The sequence below is a fragment of the Gymnoscopelus microlampas genome (genome assembly GCF_963454915.1).
Source record: "Gymnoscopelus microlampas genome assembly, chromosome: 16".
Lineage (NCBI taxonomy): Eukaryota > Metazoa > Chordata > Actinopteri > Myctophiformes > Myctophidae > Gymnoscopelus > Gymnoscopelus microlampas.
In genome coordinates this window covers 32,001,774-32,021,773 of record NC_139953.1, presented here as the reverse complement: position 1 = coordinate 32,021,773, position 20,000 = coordinate 32,001,774, and the positions used below count along the sequence as shown (strand labels likewise).

The window sequence follows — 20,000 nt, the reverse complement described above, 5'->3', positions numbered from 1 at the left end:
ACATGTCTCGTGTCTAAATGTATCATACGTCGTATGGCCGCGTCGCACCGACGAAAATAGCAGATTTATAAGCCTTTTCCGCACGGGAATTACCGCCGCGTCTAGTAATTCGTTTTCGGTGAGAGGCAAGCGGGGCAGGTAGGGAGACGCGAGCAATCTGACAGGCGTGCCGACAAGCGGACGCACTCCCGTGAAATTGTTGTGTTGCTCCCACATGTGAAAAGGCCTTAAATTGGCTTTATTCTGTGCTAAACTGTCATAGGACAGAGTATATAAATTGGGCTTCAGATGCTTGTTTTCAAAACGTCAGTACCACGCACTCTTCACACACACGAGACAGGACCAGTGCCATGCTTTTCCTTAGATGTAAGACGTGGTGTTAACACTCACACCAGGATTAGGTTTGATTTGACGAGTCTCTACGAAACAAGCTTTAGGAAAAAAGTGAGGAAAACATGAGACTGCTTGAGTCCATTCCAAAGCCCTTAGTCAGGAAACGCACTGGGAATCAGTGAAATGTACCAAACAGATGTGTTTTTATTTCTCTCTTTTTTTCCCCCAGTTGTTTTATGTCATTGACTTCACTTCACAAGCATCAGTAACATTTATTATGTAAAGTTGCTGTCAAAATGAACGCCGACTGATCCTCTGCTTAAGACTTCGTTCAGACCTCTTAGCGCACTGCAAAAAAATAACAAGCCTTTCACGCGATTTTACCTTGCATTGCATTTCAATATTTGAAATCTTCTGTTTTGTCTAGTTTTAGGTTTTTATCCTTTTACGGAACTGACACATGTACTGTAACGCTTGTTTTGTGACAATATCATGCGTTTCAGATGGCTTTGTACTCCTTTGTAAGTTGTCTGACAAGTTGCTTTGAAACCTTTTCAAATAACGATGTCGGGTCTGAGAACATGTGATAAAATGTTGTCCTGGAATGACGGACAGCATTTTTTGCGGCGCTTTTTATGTTTGTTTATGTGTTGACGCTGTGCTGCCTTTAGAGGCGAAAAGCCTCTCTCTGATCCACAGCTGATCAAAACACACTCACTGACACACAGCAAACCTCTAGACCAATAACATGCAAATGCACACACACGCGCGCGCGCGCACACACACACACACACACACACACGCGCGTGCAGACGCTCATCAGTTTACTTGATGATGCTGCTTAGCTCTCGTGAAGCTGTCACTGTGTTCAAAGCTACTGCTGAGAATGCATGCACGCACACACACATGCACACATGCACACACGCACACACACACACGCACACGCACACACGCACACACGCACGCACGCACACACACACCAACCTATTTTCTGTATTCAACACTGAGTCTTTGTAAGAGATTTGAATGACTGGTATAAGGTTACACTGAAATACACACATGTGCGTGCACATGCACTCTCTCACATTCTCTCTCTCTCTCAGTCTCTCTTTCTCGCGCGCACGCGCGCGCACGCACACACACATTCTGATACTCTGGGTAACTTTCTCTCTATTCTAATTGCTGCAATGTGACACTGTTTCCCACATTCTGAGAAGAAAGGGAGAGGAGAGAGAGAGAGAGAGAAAGAGAGAGAGGGGGGGTGAAGGGAGAGAGATATTAGGAGTCAAATGAAAAAAGGGGAAAGATAGGGAGACATAGTTAAAGAGACAGAAAAGGGGTGAGAGACAGAAATAGTAAGGGAGAAATGTTAGATTTCATCTGTCATCCATTATCTGTCTGTCTGTCTGTCTGTCTGTCTGTCTGTCTGTCTGTCTGTCTGTCTGTCTTTTAACCCATCACCTTGACCCAGCCAGATTCCCTTCAGTGGAGATGCAGACAATAATGCCCAGGGTACCGTTGTTATTGTTGCTTGGCCAGACCATCCCATGTACATCATTTGAACTGTGTGCCAATGTAGCCTAACACCGTGGTCAGGATAGGACAGGGAAAGATGAAACAAACACACACACACGCACACGCATGCACACGCCCACACGCGCACACGCACACACACACACGCGCACACGCACACGCACACGCACACGCACACGCACACGCACACGAACACACATGCGCACGCGCACATACACACATGGCTGACTGTTAAGTATGCATTCGCCCAATTAGAATCCTGGGCTGGTGCTTTCAAAACGAGGGTGGTTGGTGAGCGTAGCCTTACACATACCTCAGCTATAGTGCTGTTGTTCTTTACTGTTGCATTGTGGGATATGGGACTGACGGGGTGAGGATGTGAGACTCAACCTTTCCAAGGTTTTTCCTGGTGTGGGGATGGTTGAGAAACAAAGAAACCGCAGACTGCCAGGTCTGTGTACTGTAGAAGATAGAACACTCTACTGTATATTGTTGCCGTCGGGCAGAAACCACGTATCTCCATATTTCAACTTTTTTATGTTTTTCTTAATGAATGCCCTTCTTCGTCAGACAAGAGCGTTGCGCAAAAGTAGTGAAAATAGCAGATCTACGATGCGTTGTGAGCGTGTAGATTTTCACTATTTTAAAATGTTGTTTAAGTCATTATAAAAAAGGAATAGTTTTGGTCATACAAGGTTTCCACCCCGACAGCAACGACATGCAGGTTGAAAACTCCCCAGTGAATAGATATACAGGACGGTACAAACAAACATGACAAGCATGAGCTCCATACAATACAGCCAGGGACAGACCCAACGGTAGACACTTAACCCATTTAAACCGGGAACGCATCTGTGTCATTTTAGATTGGAGCTACAACCATTATTCTTATACTGTACTTTGGCCATTAAAAAATAGCAGATCTACAACTACGAGCTTGCAGATCTGCTATTTTTTTCCCCTAAAGAAAATGGGCTTTTATGCCTTTATTTATAGGACAGTAGACTGACAGGAAATGGGGGGAGAGATGGGGAGTCCGAGTGACACGCAGCAAAGGTCGTCGGGTTCGGGACTTGAACCCGCGACACGCTGTCAGGCTGGCTTTGCAGCCTAGGGTGCCTGGACCGCCTAGGGTGCCTGGACCGCCTCGCCGCGCCCCAGGCCAGATCTGCTACTTTTGAAAAGTCTTGCACATTGTGTGCAAATCTTTGAATACATTTTGAAACAACATGTATTACTCAAATCATTGCTTCTGTGGGGGGGGGGGTCCCTGGAACAACATTTTGTGATGTGGATCGCTGGCCAAAAACATCATTTTGGGTGGTCCTTGACAAGAAAAAGTTTGAGCACCACTGATATAGCAACAATAGTTTTTCAGACATTTCAGACATTTGACAGTTACAAAGAAAATATATATTCAAAAAAATGATGCGTTCCCGCCGGATTGAATGGCTTAACCATTACAAGGACATACTGTACCAGACTAACAGGACATTGCATTCTGACACGCACGGCAGCTGCTCTCCGATGTCTCTCTGCAAAGCTTTTTTATCCACAACAAATCTTTTTTAACTGCTTAAGCCCCCTATATTCTATACTGTGCTACGACAGTGTTGCACGGCAAAAACACAGACCTGATCTACAAGCTCACACCCCGTCCCACCGCTCTCACGTGCTGTGAGCTTGTAGATCAGCTATTTTCCCTTTTTACATTTGTATTATTATTTTTATCATTTTATATTTTTCATTCTTTGATTTTTTACCAGCATGCAATGCGGGTCTATAAAGAGACTCAGCACTAGTCATTTCTCGACATATTCTCAACATGTTTTCGATCATTGGCTGTCCTTTAAGCCAATGGGGATACTTTCCCATACTCTGAACGGGCGTTCTCGTCCTCCCAAGCTATGGTACTGTACTAGACACGCCTCTCGCCTCTAAAATCCGCCAAATCTTTATGTGATATGATTTTTCTTTTTACCATAACCACTCGAAACCTAGCATCCCTTTTCTGAGGAGAACTTTAGCCAAAAATAGCCGATCTACAAGCCCTGCTGCGAGGCGTTGTGGGCTTGTAGATCGGCTATTTTTGGTAAAGAGGTATAGTAGAGGGAAAAAAGCACACGCACACATACACACAGGAACACACACACACACACACACACACAAGGCTGAACGTTAAGTATTTATTCGCCCAATTAGAATCCTGGGCTGGTGCTTTCAAAACGAGGGTGGTTGCTGAGCGTAGTCTTACACATACCCCAGGTTTCGAGTGGTTATGGTAAAAAGAAAAATCATATCACATAAAGATCAGACCAAGTAAACAAAAAAAAAGTATAATTTACTTGAGCACCTGCCCCTCAAAATGTCTGTGCGTGCCACTGTTGGTCACACCGTGCAGGGTGTCACGGATTCTATACCAATTAAGTGCACAGAATTTACCAATAGGCATCTGTAGATGAGAGAGGGTAGAATAATCTACTGTAGAGTTATGTGTCAAAGTGTCCCTGAGCAAGACATTTAACCCCTAACTGCTACCTGGGTGCCGTGTTAACCAATTAAGACCTGAGGCCGATTCTACAAAATGTCTTCTAAATCCTAACAGTTTTCTGGAGAAAAAAAAACGTATGTTGCTATAATATCAATGGTTCACAGACTTCATGTCAAGGAACCTCCAAATTATGTATTTGGCCGTGGACCCCCAGCTCAAAATATGTTGTTCCAGGGACCCCCAGAAGCAAAGATTTAAGTTAAAAATGTTCGCTTAAAAAAATATATATATTTGCACATTTTCACGTTTTTTCAAAAATAGCAGATCTACAAGCTGGTAGCGCGGCACTCGGTGCCGCGCTACCAGCTTGTATATCTGCTATTTTTGAATAGCCAAAGAAATCTAAAACGACGCAGACGCGTCCCTGGTCTTAAAGGGTTAATGGCAGCCACTGCTCCTATACCAATAGTGAGGATGAGTAAATGCAGAGCACATAATTATACGTATGTAGCAAATACCTCCACATCAGCTAATGGGGACACACACAATTATAAAGGTGCCAGATTGTTAGACAGGGGCAAATCCAAACAAATGCAGTCCAAAACAGTCACACTGTTATTCACAACTAGAGTCCAATTGGATTTAATTGGACCTTCTTCGGGCCGTGGGAGCACTCAAAGCACACACACAAACTCCCCCATAGTTGGGGATTGCAAGACAAATGTTATTGGTGTGAAGTGTCAGCGTTAACCACTGAGCCAGCGTGCCAAGTTTTAACCCAGTTAGACCGGGGAAGTTCGGGAACGCATCTGCGTCATTTTAAGATTTCTTTGGCTATTCAAAAATAGCAGATATACAGATCTGCTTTTTTTTTTTTAATAGTGAAAATGTGTGCAAATCTTTGAATATGTGTTCTTCCATAGCGAACATTTTTAACTCTGTTACAACTTCTGGGGGGTCCCTGGAACAAAATATTTTGAGATGGGGGTCCGCTGCCAAATTTGTATAATTTTGGGGGTCCTGGACATGAAACAGTTTGAGCACCACTGATTATAGCAACATATTTTTTTTTCTTCAAAAAACTAGGATTTAGACAACATTTGTAGAATCCCCAGAAGCAAAGATTTGAGTTAAAAATGTCTGCTTTAAAAAATATATATATATATTCAAAGATTTGCACAAATGTTCACGATTTTTCAAAAGAATAGCCAAAGAAATCTTAAAATGACAGAGATGCGTCCCCGGATTGAATGGGTTAACTAACTCAACTAACTTTGACGTTCCGTCTGGATTTGCATGTGGGATTTCTGCATCGCCGCCTTATTAGGCAGCAAACATACAGCAGCCAGGCAAAGACGGGTCGTAGAGGAAGAGCGTGACATGTGACATAGGTTGAGAGCCAGACTCCCAATTCCCTGCAGCACACGTTCATATTATGAGCTGCGGAGTTGGGAGAGCGCAGGAGATTATATGTATATTAAGTACGAGAAAATCTTTGACTTTCTCCACCACGGTATACAGCAAAAAAAAGAAGGTCTTGCAGGCAAGATTTCTTTTTCTTTTCCAAGAAAACTTTTTCAATAACATTGCTTTAGTATTTTTTCCCCCTCTAATCTTTTCATTAATCCTTTTCTCTGTCAGAAATGATTCATCACTTGTAATCGAGTGGTTGATTTTGTTTGACTGATTGAATTAGTGGAAAATGCATGGCATTGGCTTTGAATGATAAATGAACGTTAAAAACACTCGCTGCTAGATGCTGTAGTGGGGATATGAACCTTTTTTTGATCTTGGGCACATTTCAAAAAAGCCTGTACTGGATTTAGTATGTATTGAGTATAGCTGGCCTGGCTGTGTTGGCAGGAGACCATTTCTAAAACTTGCCGTCAGCCATTTCTTCTTGAAAGACGGACAAAAAGGGAAACAGTAGAGAATTCATACTAATAGCAAGTGAGTTGTAGTTCGAGCTTACAATAGAAGGGAGCCATAAGGAAGTCAGAATGATTTTGTACTGGTCCACTTTAAAACGCTGCTGGCATGCACGTGTTTCTTTGTTGCACCTTGATGAACTGCTCAATCATTTGAGCAGGGCAATAAGAAAAAAATGTGTTCCACAAAGAGTGCCCTAACCCATTTCATCTCCTGGACTGCACGAACACTCCACACAAACATGTGTACAATAAAAAAACACGCATGGGGTTATAAACAGCAATCAAAAATACGTTTTTCAAACTGTAAACAACTTGGGAATTATTTGTGATTCGAAAGGAAAGCCAAAGGGTGGACACCTAAATATAATAAAGTCTTAAATGAAGTAAAGAGTGATCAGATAAAACATGATGTAGCATCCCGGCGTTTGCATAAAGTACCTAAGTCTGATGTCAAAACCATGCCCTTTGGGCCATAAAAAATGTTTTCCCATTCAAATCAAAATCCAGGCACTCTGTCAGGGAAGTGGCTCTGTATCATTTATGATATTTTGTTATATTTGATACAGTCTGTGATTTGTAGGGGGGCTTGTTTATTTGGCATCTTTGGATAGTTTTAGTAATGAGTAAAATGCCTGGACTCATTCTTGAACCACTGGGGCACCTCCAATCAATGCATTTCCTTATTAAGATGAAACGTATAAACAAGAAACCCATTCTCCCCTGGCGTTGGGTGAATGATAATGTCCAAAAACGAATGAATGAGCGGAACAAACAATGGCTGCGGAAGTCGAGGGTTAACGCCTTGGTGCAAATAGCATTTATACGACTTAAGGTGCAACTTTTTTGACAGAAGTGAAAGTCAATATTTATCTCTGGCAGGATGGGACAGCCTGGGAGATGGAGATTATGTTTTCGGCACGTCTATCAGTCGATGCGCAGCAAATCTTGGCCAGCGCTGGACCAATAGGCTCTATGCACAGCAGCCATATTGGAAAGAAATTGGGCCTCTTCTTACTTCCTTCACAGGTGTTACCAATGATACTAATGAAGGCTCTGTTCCATTCTGGGTAGGGTGCTGATATCGTGCATGTTGGCTTACTAGAAACACTCCATTTTGGTTCCCAAATGGCCCCTTATGGTGGGTGTGTAACTCTGAGAGTGTACAAATGGAACCAAATGGACCCTTACGGGTCCATTTGGTTCCTTTTGTACACTCTCAGAGTTATGGGGGTCCTTGAAAATAAGACAACCACTATGCCACACTAAATGGAACAGAGCCTTAATTAGTATCATTGGTAACACCCGTGAAGGAAGTAAGAAGAGGCCCAATTCATTCCCAATATGGCTGCTGTGCATAGAGCCTATTGGCGTCAAACGTTGTATGCACATTCCTAGTAGGCCAAGGAAGACACTACACCCCAAACCTTACGGTTTGGCCTATAACTCTGGAACTGTACAACTCTGTAGGTCGTACAATTAGAGGGTTGCTCCATTGATGAAATGCTAGATTCACATTTTTGTAAATAATATATACAGTACCATTTTGTATCAGTATATCATGTATATAGTTTCTCATAATTAACCACATGAACCCTAGGATCCATATTCTGGGTATGTCACGATAGCTAAACATTTTGGTGAAAATAGGCAAACATTTGCAGAGTGTTACAAGCTCACAATGCATCGCAGCGTTTTGAGCTTATGGATTGAATATTTTCGGTGACACGATTAGCTGTAGTGGGAAAAGGAGGGGGCCAAGATAGACCCCTTGGGGACCCTGGTCAATGAAATGAAATGTGTAGGGTTTAAATGTTTAATTCTCTCCTTCTCCTCTCTGCTTCTTTCCCCCAGGTGTTCCAGATAGCCTATGTGATTATAAAGGCAGCCAACTCACCTCGTCCAGGTACCGTAATGCTCCTGTTGCATATGAACAAGCAAACAGTACAGTTTATGTCTATCAAATAACATACATAGCGTGTGTGAACAAGTAACCATTAACCAACATACTGTAACCTACATCGGCATACAGTAGAATTCGTTGTCTCGTGATGGCTTTGGATGTGAATTACCATTATGGCTGTGACTGATGTGGTTGATGGACCAACAGCTTATGGAAATAGAATCCAAAGCCCAATATATAATTGTACAGGTGCTGGACAACAGTATGTACACTGGAGAAAAGGAAAGTCCGCACATGGTCTCTGTTGACCCGATGAAGACCCGTTTGGGTTGAAACGTTTGTCACACTCTGTCCCAGTATGCCAAAAACACTGGAATCAAACTCAGTCCGTTGATGCAAAAGCAAGTGTTTTTATTCACCTTTTTTCAGAAAGTCCATGGAAAACAAAATAAATCACAAAATAATATAATACTGGCTTGATTGGCGCTAGGTCTGCTCTCTACTGCAGCCCCTCACTTACTGCCTGGGCAGTGGTAGGCACCCTTCTTTTAAAGGCTAAGCCCCTCCCACTGGACCATACCAATCTTAAATTGACTCCTCAATTTACACACAAACCAGTTATTTCTCCAATGTCTAAAGACATTACAATTCACATTTAACACATTTAAAGTGTTATCACATTACAATGGTTTCCCATAATAATAATAATTCATATAATAATAAATAGAATATCCAATTTACTCAAACCCACAGTTGGTATGATTCAGGAATGGATGGACTGAGCATGCTCACAACAGTACAAACAGACAGGCACTATATAAGGCAGCCTGCAGCTATACTCGGGTCCTTTGTCACTGCCCAGAACAGAACCAGGAAGCACTGTGGTAAGAGAAAGAAAGAAACAGTCAAACATTTGCCAAAAACATTCCCTTCAACTTAAAAATAAAGAACAATTTAACCTTTAACCCTGTGTTGTGAACTCATTTATGTTATGTGTTAAAGGAACAAATACAGGGAACGTACTAAAAGCTGTTAAATGGAGTTTAGTGTGTGCACCCACCAAACTATCCTAGCATGCTACCTGGCTATTGTGTATATGGTGTTTTGTGTAGCGTTGATGTGGTTATGTGTTGTCAGTGGCAGGGTGAACTGCCACAACGTTTAATATAGTTTTTTCTACTGGGAGCTGAGAAATAGTCTGCAGACTTCCCTTTCTTCTCTCAATTTTCTGACCTATCTCACATGTTTTTTGTCTTAACCCATTAAGACCTGAGGCAGATTCTAAAAACTGTTAACAGTTTTCAGAAAAACTCATGTTGCTATATCAGTGGTTCTCCAACCTTTTCATGTCAAGGATCCCCAACATTATATGTATTTGACCGCCGACCCCCATCTCAAAATATTTTGTTCCCGGGACCCCCAGAAGCAAAGAAAGTTTCGCTTTAAAAAAATATATACATATTCAAAGATTTACACACATTTTCACGATTTTTCAAAAATAGCGGATCTAAAAGCTCATAGTGCGGCACAAAGTGACGTGCTATGAGCTTGTATATCTGCTATTTTTTGAGTAGCCAAAGTAAAATGACACAGATGCTTTCCCGGTTAACTGTGCTATTAAAATCTGCTCAGTGTAACTACTGCAGGCCTATATCGCATTGTGTGTCTCCCAGGCCAGCAGTATGCTCACTGGCTGACTGCATATTGAGGTCCAGCAATGAGAGAATATTCTTTTGGGTGCACAGCACACTGAACAGGCTTTATCTGTACAGTGCTTATCTCAACAGTGTTTATCTGTATGTATCTATGTCCCCCAAGGTAGACCAATCACAGCGTGCTACACAGCTCAACTGACACTGTTGCGCCGATCACAACTCCTTCCTAGCCCATTGTTCAAGTCCCCACAAAAGTAGACATTAAGGAGGGTGATGGCTGATTTAAGCAGTCACACCTGGCCTGAGTTAAACTAATTAGTCTCTGAGCTGGGATGGGAATGTGATATCAGGTTGGCAGGTTGTTTTGTCTTATTCTGTTTGGATATTATTTCTGTGTGGTGACAACTATTAGTGATAATATTGCCGTTGGCATGGCAGGTTAATGTTATAGGTTTCTGGTACTGTACAGAAATAAAGAGAACTTTTAAAAACCTGCCTGTCCTCTGCTATTGCTATACTGCAGCTGCTACACCAAGCACAACTCAGCAACACAGGCATCATTACCACAAAAGCTCGTGTTAGCATCATAGCTCATTATTTGCTGATGTGTCTGCATTGTTCAAGATATGCATATCACTGTAGCCCGATCTAAAAGTGTGAAGGAAAGTGCAATATCTGAGTCCGGTCTTAGAGGGCTGCTATTGTGCATGTTGGCTCACAAATGCAGAGCTTACCATAGCTGGATTATTAAAATACTGTAGCTGGCAACAACGCTCCATTGATGAACAGTTTTTATTTACAGTTTGACTGGACCGACTTGAGCACTTTTGTTTTTCTCCATTATTGTTTTCACTCTGCATTCTGAGGCATCTCATCAGTGGCTTCTTGCTTTGTCTGCCTCTTCACTATTATTCCCTCCCCACAGGTAACTGGGTCTTGGAGCGCTCGTTGGATGGCGTTACCTATGAGCCCTGGCAGTACTATGCCATAACGGAAACCGAGTGCCTGACCCGCTTCAACATCAGCCCCAGAACCGGACCCCCGTCTTACACCAGAGACGACGAAGTCATCTGCACCTCCTTCTATTCAAGAATTCACCCACTGGAGAATGGAGAGGTAACGGAGCATTTACAAGTTATGGACTTTAGTTCCGTTTGGTTTAGTTTGATATGGTTTGGTTGTCAGCCAGCCTTAAGTACAGTACAGTTTATCAACAAGTGTATCACAAATAGGTGGCCAAATGTTCTGAAAAACACAGCTGTGTGTGTGTGTGTGTGTGTGTGTGTGTGTGTGTGTGTGTGTGTGTGTGTGTGTGAGAGAGAGGGGGCGTGTGCGCGTGTGGCGAGGCGAGCGGGGGGAACTTTCTTATTGGCTTTTCATGATGATGTCTTTGGTCGTATTCTGGTTCTTCAATCTTCATGTCGTAAAATTGGGGCGTTTTGAGAATATTTAAGGGCGTGTTATTTAAATGACGCTTGGTTTCAGCCGTGACATTTATCAAGGCTGGGACCAAATGTACGCTCTGATCAGCTGTGTAGGATGCGTTGATAAATGTGACTTAGACGTTGGTGTACGGCCGAATATATGGAAAAATATACGCCGGTTTAAACGCTCCGTTGATAAATGAGTGTGTGCTGTGTTTGGCCACATTCAACCATTTCAACCCATTATTGTAAAAAAAAAGGAAAAATCCTAACCAGGAAAAAGCATATCTACAAACTCACGCCACACCGTGTCATCACACTATTCACACAAGGTATGACTTAAGTGGTCATGGTGACGGACATTTCGGTAACATTCTACTAATTACCACATCATGGTAAATGGTCTGTAGGTAGCACCTTCATCCAAAGCCTTACATGCACCCATAAACAACCTATATATATATCTTATATTGTTGCATCAACCTGCTCAATATAGGAGCAGTTCAGTGGGGTCATAGTCTTGCTCAGACTGTTCACAAGTCTCACTGTCCACATACACAGTGTAAACAGAAACATCAACAAGTTCAATGAAAATAATACCGGCTTCACAGAGTTCCAACTGCTCACATCATCATGTGTGATCTAACTGCTGCAGTATCTTCAATGTTTTAAAACATGTTGTTTGAAGCTTAGTAGAAAAACTGTTTTAGAAGGAATACTGGTTGTTGATTTTCTGAACAAGCGCGCGCATGCATGCAGACAGACACACATGAACGTGTGCGCGCGCACACACACACACACACACACACACACACACACACACACACACACACACACACTATGGTTTTTACATTCATGTCACTTTGATCATCTATGTGTGTGTGTTTGTGGGTGGTGTTTGTTTGTGTATGAGTGTGCGTGAGAAAGCGAAACCCACTCAGTACGAACAGAGAGAACAGTCTTCTATAATTGGCATTAATGAAAAGAGAGAGGAAAAAAGACTAACACACACACACACACACACACACACGACTACAAGCAGCAAAGCAACCAGCATATCATTAATATCCAGGGGCTTCTGGCTACATTTAACGACTTGGAGGTAGCTGTAACTTGGCGACCAAAAAAAAGAAGCATTTGAAGAGTGACAGTGACAGATGGCATGTGTTTGTAAAGTTTCTTTTATTGATTCGTACACAGGTGAACCGCAACAGAACATAGATTCATACTAGCAAAATGATCCCGTTTTGTCCTGAAAATGTTAAACTGTAGCTGTTGTACAATGTGAAATGAATTAATATTGAGCCAATACATGGCCCACTTCTAGCCTAAATTGTTATCAGAAGCAATTTTTTGCTGTATCATATAGAATGTTTACAGAGAAACGATCATGAGAAAAGTATTGCCAGTGGGCCCCCAAATAATTCCTAAACAAAGACTTTTTTGTCAATATAACAAAAAATATAATGTTAAAAGAATGACATGGTATATTTTCCTGTCGCTGCCATGTTGAGTGGTCAGATGTATGGGATCACTGCAGTAGCGCATATGCGTCCGTCCGGCCGGTATAATCAGGTCTTTAAGCATCTCAAAGCCCCTAATTGTGAAAGCCTGTCAAACTGTGTTTGTGTGTGTGTGTGTGTGTGTGTGTGTGTGTGTGTGTGTGTGTGTGTGTGTGTGTGTGTGTGTGTGTGTGCTCGTCTCTGTGCATGAGTCTTGCGGGGGAGCTCTAGAGGGGGTGCAAGCTGAGATGCAAGGAGCGATGTGTGTGTGCGCGCGCGTGTGTGTGTGCGCGCGTGTGAGTGTGTGTGTGTGTGCGGTTGACAGCTCCCTAGCAGTGTGATCACAGTGAAACCATAATGAGTCGTAGGCGATGTGTCACAGCACGGCACACACACACTCCCAATGTCACCTCGCTCCTCTTTACACGCACGCACACACACACACACACACATTCACAACCATCCCCATCGTTACTTCCAAGTGTACAGCTCGCACCTGTCAAATTTTCCCCGGAACACACACACACACACACACACACACACACACACACACACACACGGTCAGTGTGCCGTCTGCAGGTCTTTTCTTACAAATATCAGGTGGTTTCGGCTCCATTAGAGCACAGTTATAGCCACAAACAGGCAGTTTGGCAGCAGGCAGACCCTTATTATACATTTGAGCTGGTGGTGGTGAGTCAAATGTAAATGCAATAACCCTGCAGGTCTGTATGAGCAAAGCATTGCCACCAGCTACCAGGGCTTCCCCTCCCTGTTGAAGGTTCCATTCCCTGTGTATTTCCATTTATACACCTGAGAGCTGGAAAAAAACAACTGCTGTGCGCCGACCTGTTGTCAAGTCCAGACTTTATTTACCACTTAACCCATATCAGACCTGAGGCCAAAACAAATGACTTAATGTCTACAGTTTTCTGAAAAATGTATGTTGCTATATCAGTGGTGCTGAAACCTTTTCATGTCAAGGACCACCACAATTTTATGTATTTGGCCGCCGACCCCCATCTCAAAATATTTTGTTCCAGGGACCCCCAGAAGCAAAGATTTTAGTTAAAAATGTTTGCTTTAAATATGTATTGAAAGATTTGCATTTTCCTGATAAAAAAAAAAGCAGATCTTTCCATTTCTGCTACAAAACGGAAGTGGGAAGAGGCTTCACATCCGCTTTATCGCTTGATGACCTGAAGCATTTGAAAATTGTGGGAGGCAACACTCTGGCCACACGAGACTACCCAAACTTCACATGTTAAGAGTTGCGGCCTGAACACATTTAGGTGGAATTATAGTCACAGCGCCTCCTAATGGCAGCATGAATCATAGTTTTAGCACCACCGGTGACTGGTGGAAGTTTGTCCCTATAGTGCTTGGCAACGTGTCGTCACCACGGGGGGCGTGGCATAGTAGCTGCATGCAGACATACTGGTGGGAGTCAATGTTAAGTCAACCTGTTTATCCCCCACCAAGATGTCCGCCGCTCCAAATGACACTTGTTGACGTCCCCTTCAGGATTTTTTGCTACGCACTATACTGTTGCACACTACTCGTATGTTTGGAATCATGTTGCTCCGTGGTAACAGCACAGTGTGTCCGACATGAATAACGGTGCGAGGACCCGGTCATCGCTGCTTGCGGCTTTGAGAGAGCCAGAGAGATAAATCCTGTATCTCCATTTTTAAACCCTCTAGACCTGGTGAAATGGACCTGAGTTGGCTCTGTACTTGGACCACTTTTTTCCACCAAATCTCTTCGGCAAAAATAGCTGATCTACAAGCTCACAAAGCGTCGCAACGCGATCGTAAATCGGCTATTTTTGGCTAATGTTCCCACATGTAGAGGCTGGGGTTCAAGTGGTTAAAGCTATACCGGTAGGTAGTTAGAATTTGGCATTCCGGTCACGTCATTGATTTTTTGGAGTAGATTGTGTGTTGCCACTTGAAACCCGCCACAATGAAGTCTTTATGCTAAAAATGTATTCTGGGAACGCGGGCCTTTATAGATTAACCCCTCTCTCTATCTCTCTCTCTCGCTCTCTTTCTCTCACGCTCTCCTCCATTTCAGATCAATAATTAATTAATGTTTGTCACAGGGCCTGATGACCCCTCCTCAGTCCCTTTTCAACATGCAACTTCAACCTGTTATTTCTCTCTCTCTCTCTCTCTCTCTCTCTCTCTCTCTCTCTCTCTCTCTCTCTCTCTCTCTCTCTCTCTCTCTGTCTCTCTCTCTTCGTCTCTCTGTCTCTCTCTCTTCATTCATCCAGATCCATACATCTCTCATCAACGGTCGGCCCAGCGCGGAGGACCCCTCCCCCACCCTGTTGAACTTCACGTCGGCGCGCTACATCAGACTGGTGTTCCAGCGGATCAGAACGCTCAACGCCGACCTCATGACCTTGACCCTGAGCGACCCCAGGGACGTAGATCCCATCGTGACGAGAAGGGTGAGAGCGACAGCGTATGCACGCGCACACACGCACGCACGCACGCGCGCACACACACACACACACACACACACACACACACACACACACACACACCTGATCTGTTCTCTTCTGCTCTCCGAAACAACTCCAGGGGATTTAAACCCTCCGTTTATTAACCCATTAAGACCAGAGGTTCTGATTCTAAAATATTTAGATTTATTTTCAAATAAAATAAAGAAAGAAATATATATATATATATTCAGAGATTTGCACAAATTTCCCCCAAATAGCCAAATTTTTGAATAGCCAAAGAAATCTAAAGTGACACAGATAATGGGTTAATGTTGTTATACACAGATTACACACATAGTGAGAAAACCCTAACAACGGTATCGCACTTTAAACTAACCCTGAAAAGCTTCGTATGATTTACAGCAGAGGTCTTCAACAGGGGGTCCGCGACCCCTAGGGGGTCCGCGGAGGTACTGCAGGGGGTTCGCGAAATTGTTGTTTGATTTAAAAAAAAAAAAAAACGTTTTAAAAACTTTTTGTTATTTTTTTTCTTCAAAAATGTCAATATGTCTTTAAACATAACATGACATATTTGAATAGCTTAGTATTGAATGCACAATAACATGGTATGTTTATACATATTTTGTAGAGAAAGAAAAGGTCTTTTGCACACCTACTGGGACAACCTGTGGGTAGGAGCAGGCTCCAGGCAACCATTTGTTCATGTTTAATTGTTTATACATAAACACAATTTTATACATAAATATACGATATATGTGGTGGCCTACCCCCTACCCTACGAAGTAGGGGGTCCCTGCTCCATCACCCCATCAGTTTGGGGGTCCCTGGCCTGAAAAGGTTGAAGACCCCTGATTTACAGCATACACACAGTCAAACCCTCAGTATCAGTTTAACTCCGAGAGTGTACAAATGTAACATTTGGTGACATTCGTATACTCTCAGCGTTACAAATGGACAGATTAACACTGAGGATTTTACTGTGAAGAATACAACACTGTATACTGTATTCTGTATACAGCATTATCCTCTCTGTCGGTTGTAAACCTCATATGTCCAAAACTCTTTACTTTTCATGATTTAAATTCAAAAATAGCTACAGTAGAAGATCTACAAGCTAGGGCTTTCACGACTAGAGATTTTTACAGGTCGACTAATTTAACCCAGTGGTAGTCGACTAGTCGAAATAAAAAAATATATATATATAATACAAAAAAAAAATTGTTTTTTTGGGTGGCACTGTTTTAATACCATCCTACTACTATATTACTATTATTATTATCCTCCTGCCCTTATTTTTATGGCGTTTTAAGGGAAGCGCTTCTGGCACAGCAGCACAGCACCACAGCAGCGTCTCCAAGGATCCCCATTGCCCAATAATAGGCTTTTATTGGGCATGCTTTTGACCCCCTTTTGATAAAAAATAAAGTCAGGAGGATAATAATAATAGTAAGATGGGCCATTACTATAGCATAAAAATTAAATAAAAAAAAAATAAAAAAAATGTTTTTTCAACTATTCGACTAGTACCAACAAGGTCGACTAGTGGTTATACTAGTCGACTAGTCGACTAGTTGGTGAAAGCCCTACTACAAGCTCAAAATACGACGCTTTGTGCAGCATTTCGAGCTTGTAGATCTGCTTTTGATACTTTTGTGTGACACTGTAGTATGATCAAGTAGGGCCTTCATTTATGTTGTACTGTATTTATAGCATGTGTCCCACAGCGCTAGGGTTTCCTTTGAATTCCTCCTGCAGTCTAATAAGAGCTCTTCTAACACTGCTAAAACGCAGTTTAAAAAAGCATCCATAAATGTAATTTAGCCTATTACCCCAACCCCCACCCTCCATAAAGCACAAACAAGATTAGGCTCAGTATTTTGTAATAGGTATATTTATCATAATAAGGTACTAGTATGCAAATGAGAAGAATAAGTGCAGCGGCATTGAAACGATAGGGAAATGCCGCAGTAATGAAGATGGCATTAAAGTGAGAATGCAGATTTTCTTTTACATAATGCATGCGTAGCGTACTGTACATGCCATGTGTATGTGATGTGTGTGAATAAGCGCGATATTTGCATAGTGACGAAAAAAAACACAAATTGTCTTGATTCAATATTGTGATTCTTCCGCTTGCTAATAGGCTGGTGCTGTTTGCGTGGCACGTTTCAGCGACAAGGCAATTCAAAGTGCTTTACACAAAACATTAATCCTTGACCCATTCAAACCGGGAACGCATCTCTGTCGTTTTAGATTGCTTTGGCTATTCAAAAATAGCAGATATACAAGCTCATAGCGCGGCACAGAGTGCCGCGCTATGAGCTTGTAGATCTGCTATTTTTGAGTGGTGCCAACCACTCCTATATCTGACTTTGTCAGTGTGTCCGTATGTATGTATGTATGTATGTATGTATGTATGTCTATCCAATAAACAAACATTGATGACAACATCAATACGGAGCTCATCAAAGGCACCACTCTCTTCACACAGGGTGTGGTTTTTGAGTGGTGCACATTTTCTAGTCTGTTTTCTATGTCTGTCCACAAACATTGATGACAACCTCAATACGGGGGTCAATACGGGGCTCATCAAAGGCGTGCAAATCTTTGAATATCTGTTTTTCCTTTACATGAAAAGGAACCACTTTTTTTAACATGATATGTTTTCTCTCTCTCTCTCTTCAGTACTACTACTCCATCAAGGACATCTCAGTGGGAGGAATGTGTATTTGCTATGGCCACGCCAAGGCGTGTCCCCTGAACGTAGCTACGAAGGTAAGACAACTAACTGTCTGTCTGCTTTGTCCCCGTCTCTCTGTCTCTATAGCTCTGTTCTCCTGGTGGAGGACCTATATATGTGTCTTTCTTCTGTGCTCTGTTAGGGTCATGTCTCACTCTGTGGAACAGACACACAGCAGAGCACCTCTGAGCCCCCAGGCTGTTCTTCTGCTGTCTCATATCCAACCATCTATTTCATTCACCCCCCTCCCTTGTGTGTGTGTGTGTGTGTGTGTGTGTGTGTGTGTGTGTGTGTGTGTGTGTGTGTGTGCGTGTGCGCGCGCGCTTGTATTAATATACTTGTGAGGACCGAATGTCCCCACAAGTATAGCAGAATTTGAGACATTGTGAGAAAAAAAATTATTGGAATTATGCCTGATTTGTATTTGGTTGCCTACAAATAAGTACAAATAGCAGCTTGTAGATCTGATATTGGCTTATGGTTAAAATTTGCTAAATTCTTAAAAAATGGCATTCAAATCATTGTCTTAAAATGTTAATTTCCTCACAAGTATAGTAATGAAAACGCGCGCGTGCGTGCGTGTCTGTGTGTGCCTGTGTGTGCCCGCAGGGGCCACGGATGACAGAGTGAAGCGGCATGTCTCTCTGGTGTCACTTCAAACTGCGGCATGTTTGAAACCAGACACCCTTCACTGATCTCTCTTTCTCTCCCTTTCTGTCCCTCTCTCTCTCTCTCTCAGACACACTCACACACACACACACACACACACACACACACACACACACACACACACACACACACACACACACACACACACACACACGCTCGTTCTCTCACACTGACACTGTTCCGTCCTCTGCGTGTCCCGAGGCTGAACCGTGAAGTCGAACCCAGATGTGACAGTCCTGGCTCGGTCCCTTGGTGATGATGTCATTGACAATCAGTGATGTCACGTTTCTCCCCCCCCCAGTATACACTTTAAAAAAAGAGAGCTGTCACACTCTCTGTCACTGAGGGTCATCATAAATGTATTCATACATCTTTATTTAACCGCCAAATAATGAAAAAAGAAGAAAGAAACACATAAACGCATATACTTAGTTGACCGGGGTCCCCCAGGGGTCGATCCTTGGCCCCTTCCCTTTTCCCCTCTATAAACCAAATCTGTTGGCAGAAAATGTAATCTGCATGCTCATTGTTGTGAGGTTGTACATCAGCTATTTTCGCGTAAATGTTCACTTATTGTGAAATGCACAGAAAAGGGAAAGTGATTAAACATCCTCAAAAGCCTGCAAACATAACAGGAAATGTGACAATGAAATCAATAATATTGTGATAAACAAGAAACTAAACTATGAGATACCCAAAACAAGAGTTGTACTGTACATGGGAACAAACTTGACACAGGATAATACACAAAGAGAAGATATGTACCTAGTTAAAGTATTATTGGCAGCTAGTAAAAAAGCAATTACAAGGCTATGGTACAAAGCAGATCCTCCAATTTGTGAGCAGTGGCTGAACATTGTGGAGGAAGATCTTTGTAATGGATAAACTAACTCATAACTTGAGATCTCTAGAGACTCTATTCCTCGAAAAATGGGAGACATGGACTGAATATAGAACCCAACAAGATGACTCCACTAACAATGATGGACTTTCATGAATGGAATGGAATATGATGCTTGATAATGTAACCTATGAATCCCTGCACTGTAACTGTGATTGAACATCTGCATACAAGAATTAAGTAAAATAAAAATAAATCAATAATATTGCTGCATTTAGTCAACAGCAGTTAATCCCAATTATCATAGGTAGACGCCCCACCTATCCTAATTAGCATCCTAATTACCATAGGGAACTGCCCCACCAATCCCCATATAAGGCATGACTGCATGCATGATGGCTCTGCCTGCAGTCACACATGTGATTTCTGCTCACAGAAATCACACAGAAATAAATTTGAGAGAATGAAGTCAAGAATGCCTAAAGTAAAGTCTAAAGATGGTGGAACACCAGAC

At 42.5% G+C, this 20,000-nt stretch overlaps 1 protein-coding gene across 1 annotated transcript in view; it reads left to right on the top strand.

The window, feature by feature from the left end:
• lama2 (laminin, alpha 2) overlaps nucleotides 1-20,000 on the top strand; it is a 278,412-nt gene that overhangs the window by 71,539 nt on the left and 186,873 nt on the right. Inside the window, exons 4-7 of the mRNA XM_084082844.1 lie at nucleotides 8,140-8,191; nucleotides 10,769-10,959; nucleotides 15,042-15,221; nucleotides 17,922-18,011. Coding sequence (XP_083938970.1) covers nucleotides 8,140-8,191; nucleotides 10,769-10,959; nucleotides 15,042-15,221; nucleotides 17,922-18,011 — 513 coding nt within the window. The remainder of the gene's footprint in view (nucleotides 1-8,139; nucleotides 8,192-10,768; nucleotides 10,960-15,041; nucleotides 15,222-17,921; nucleotides 18,012-20,000) is intronic.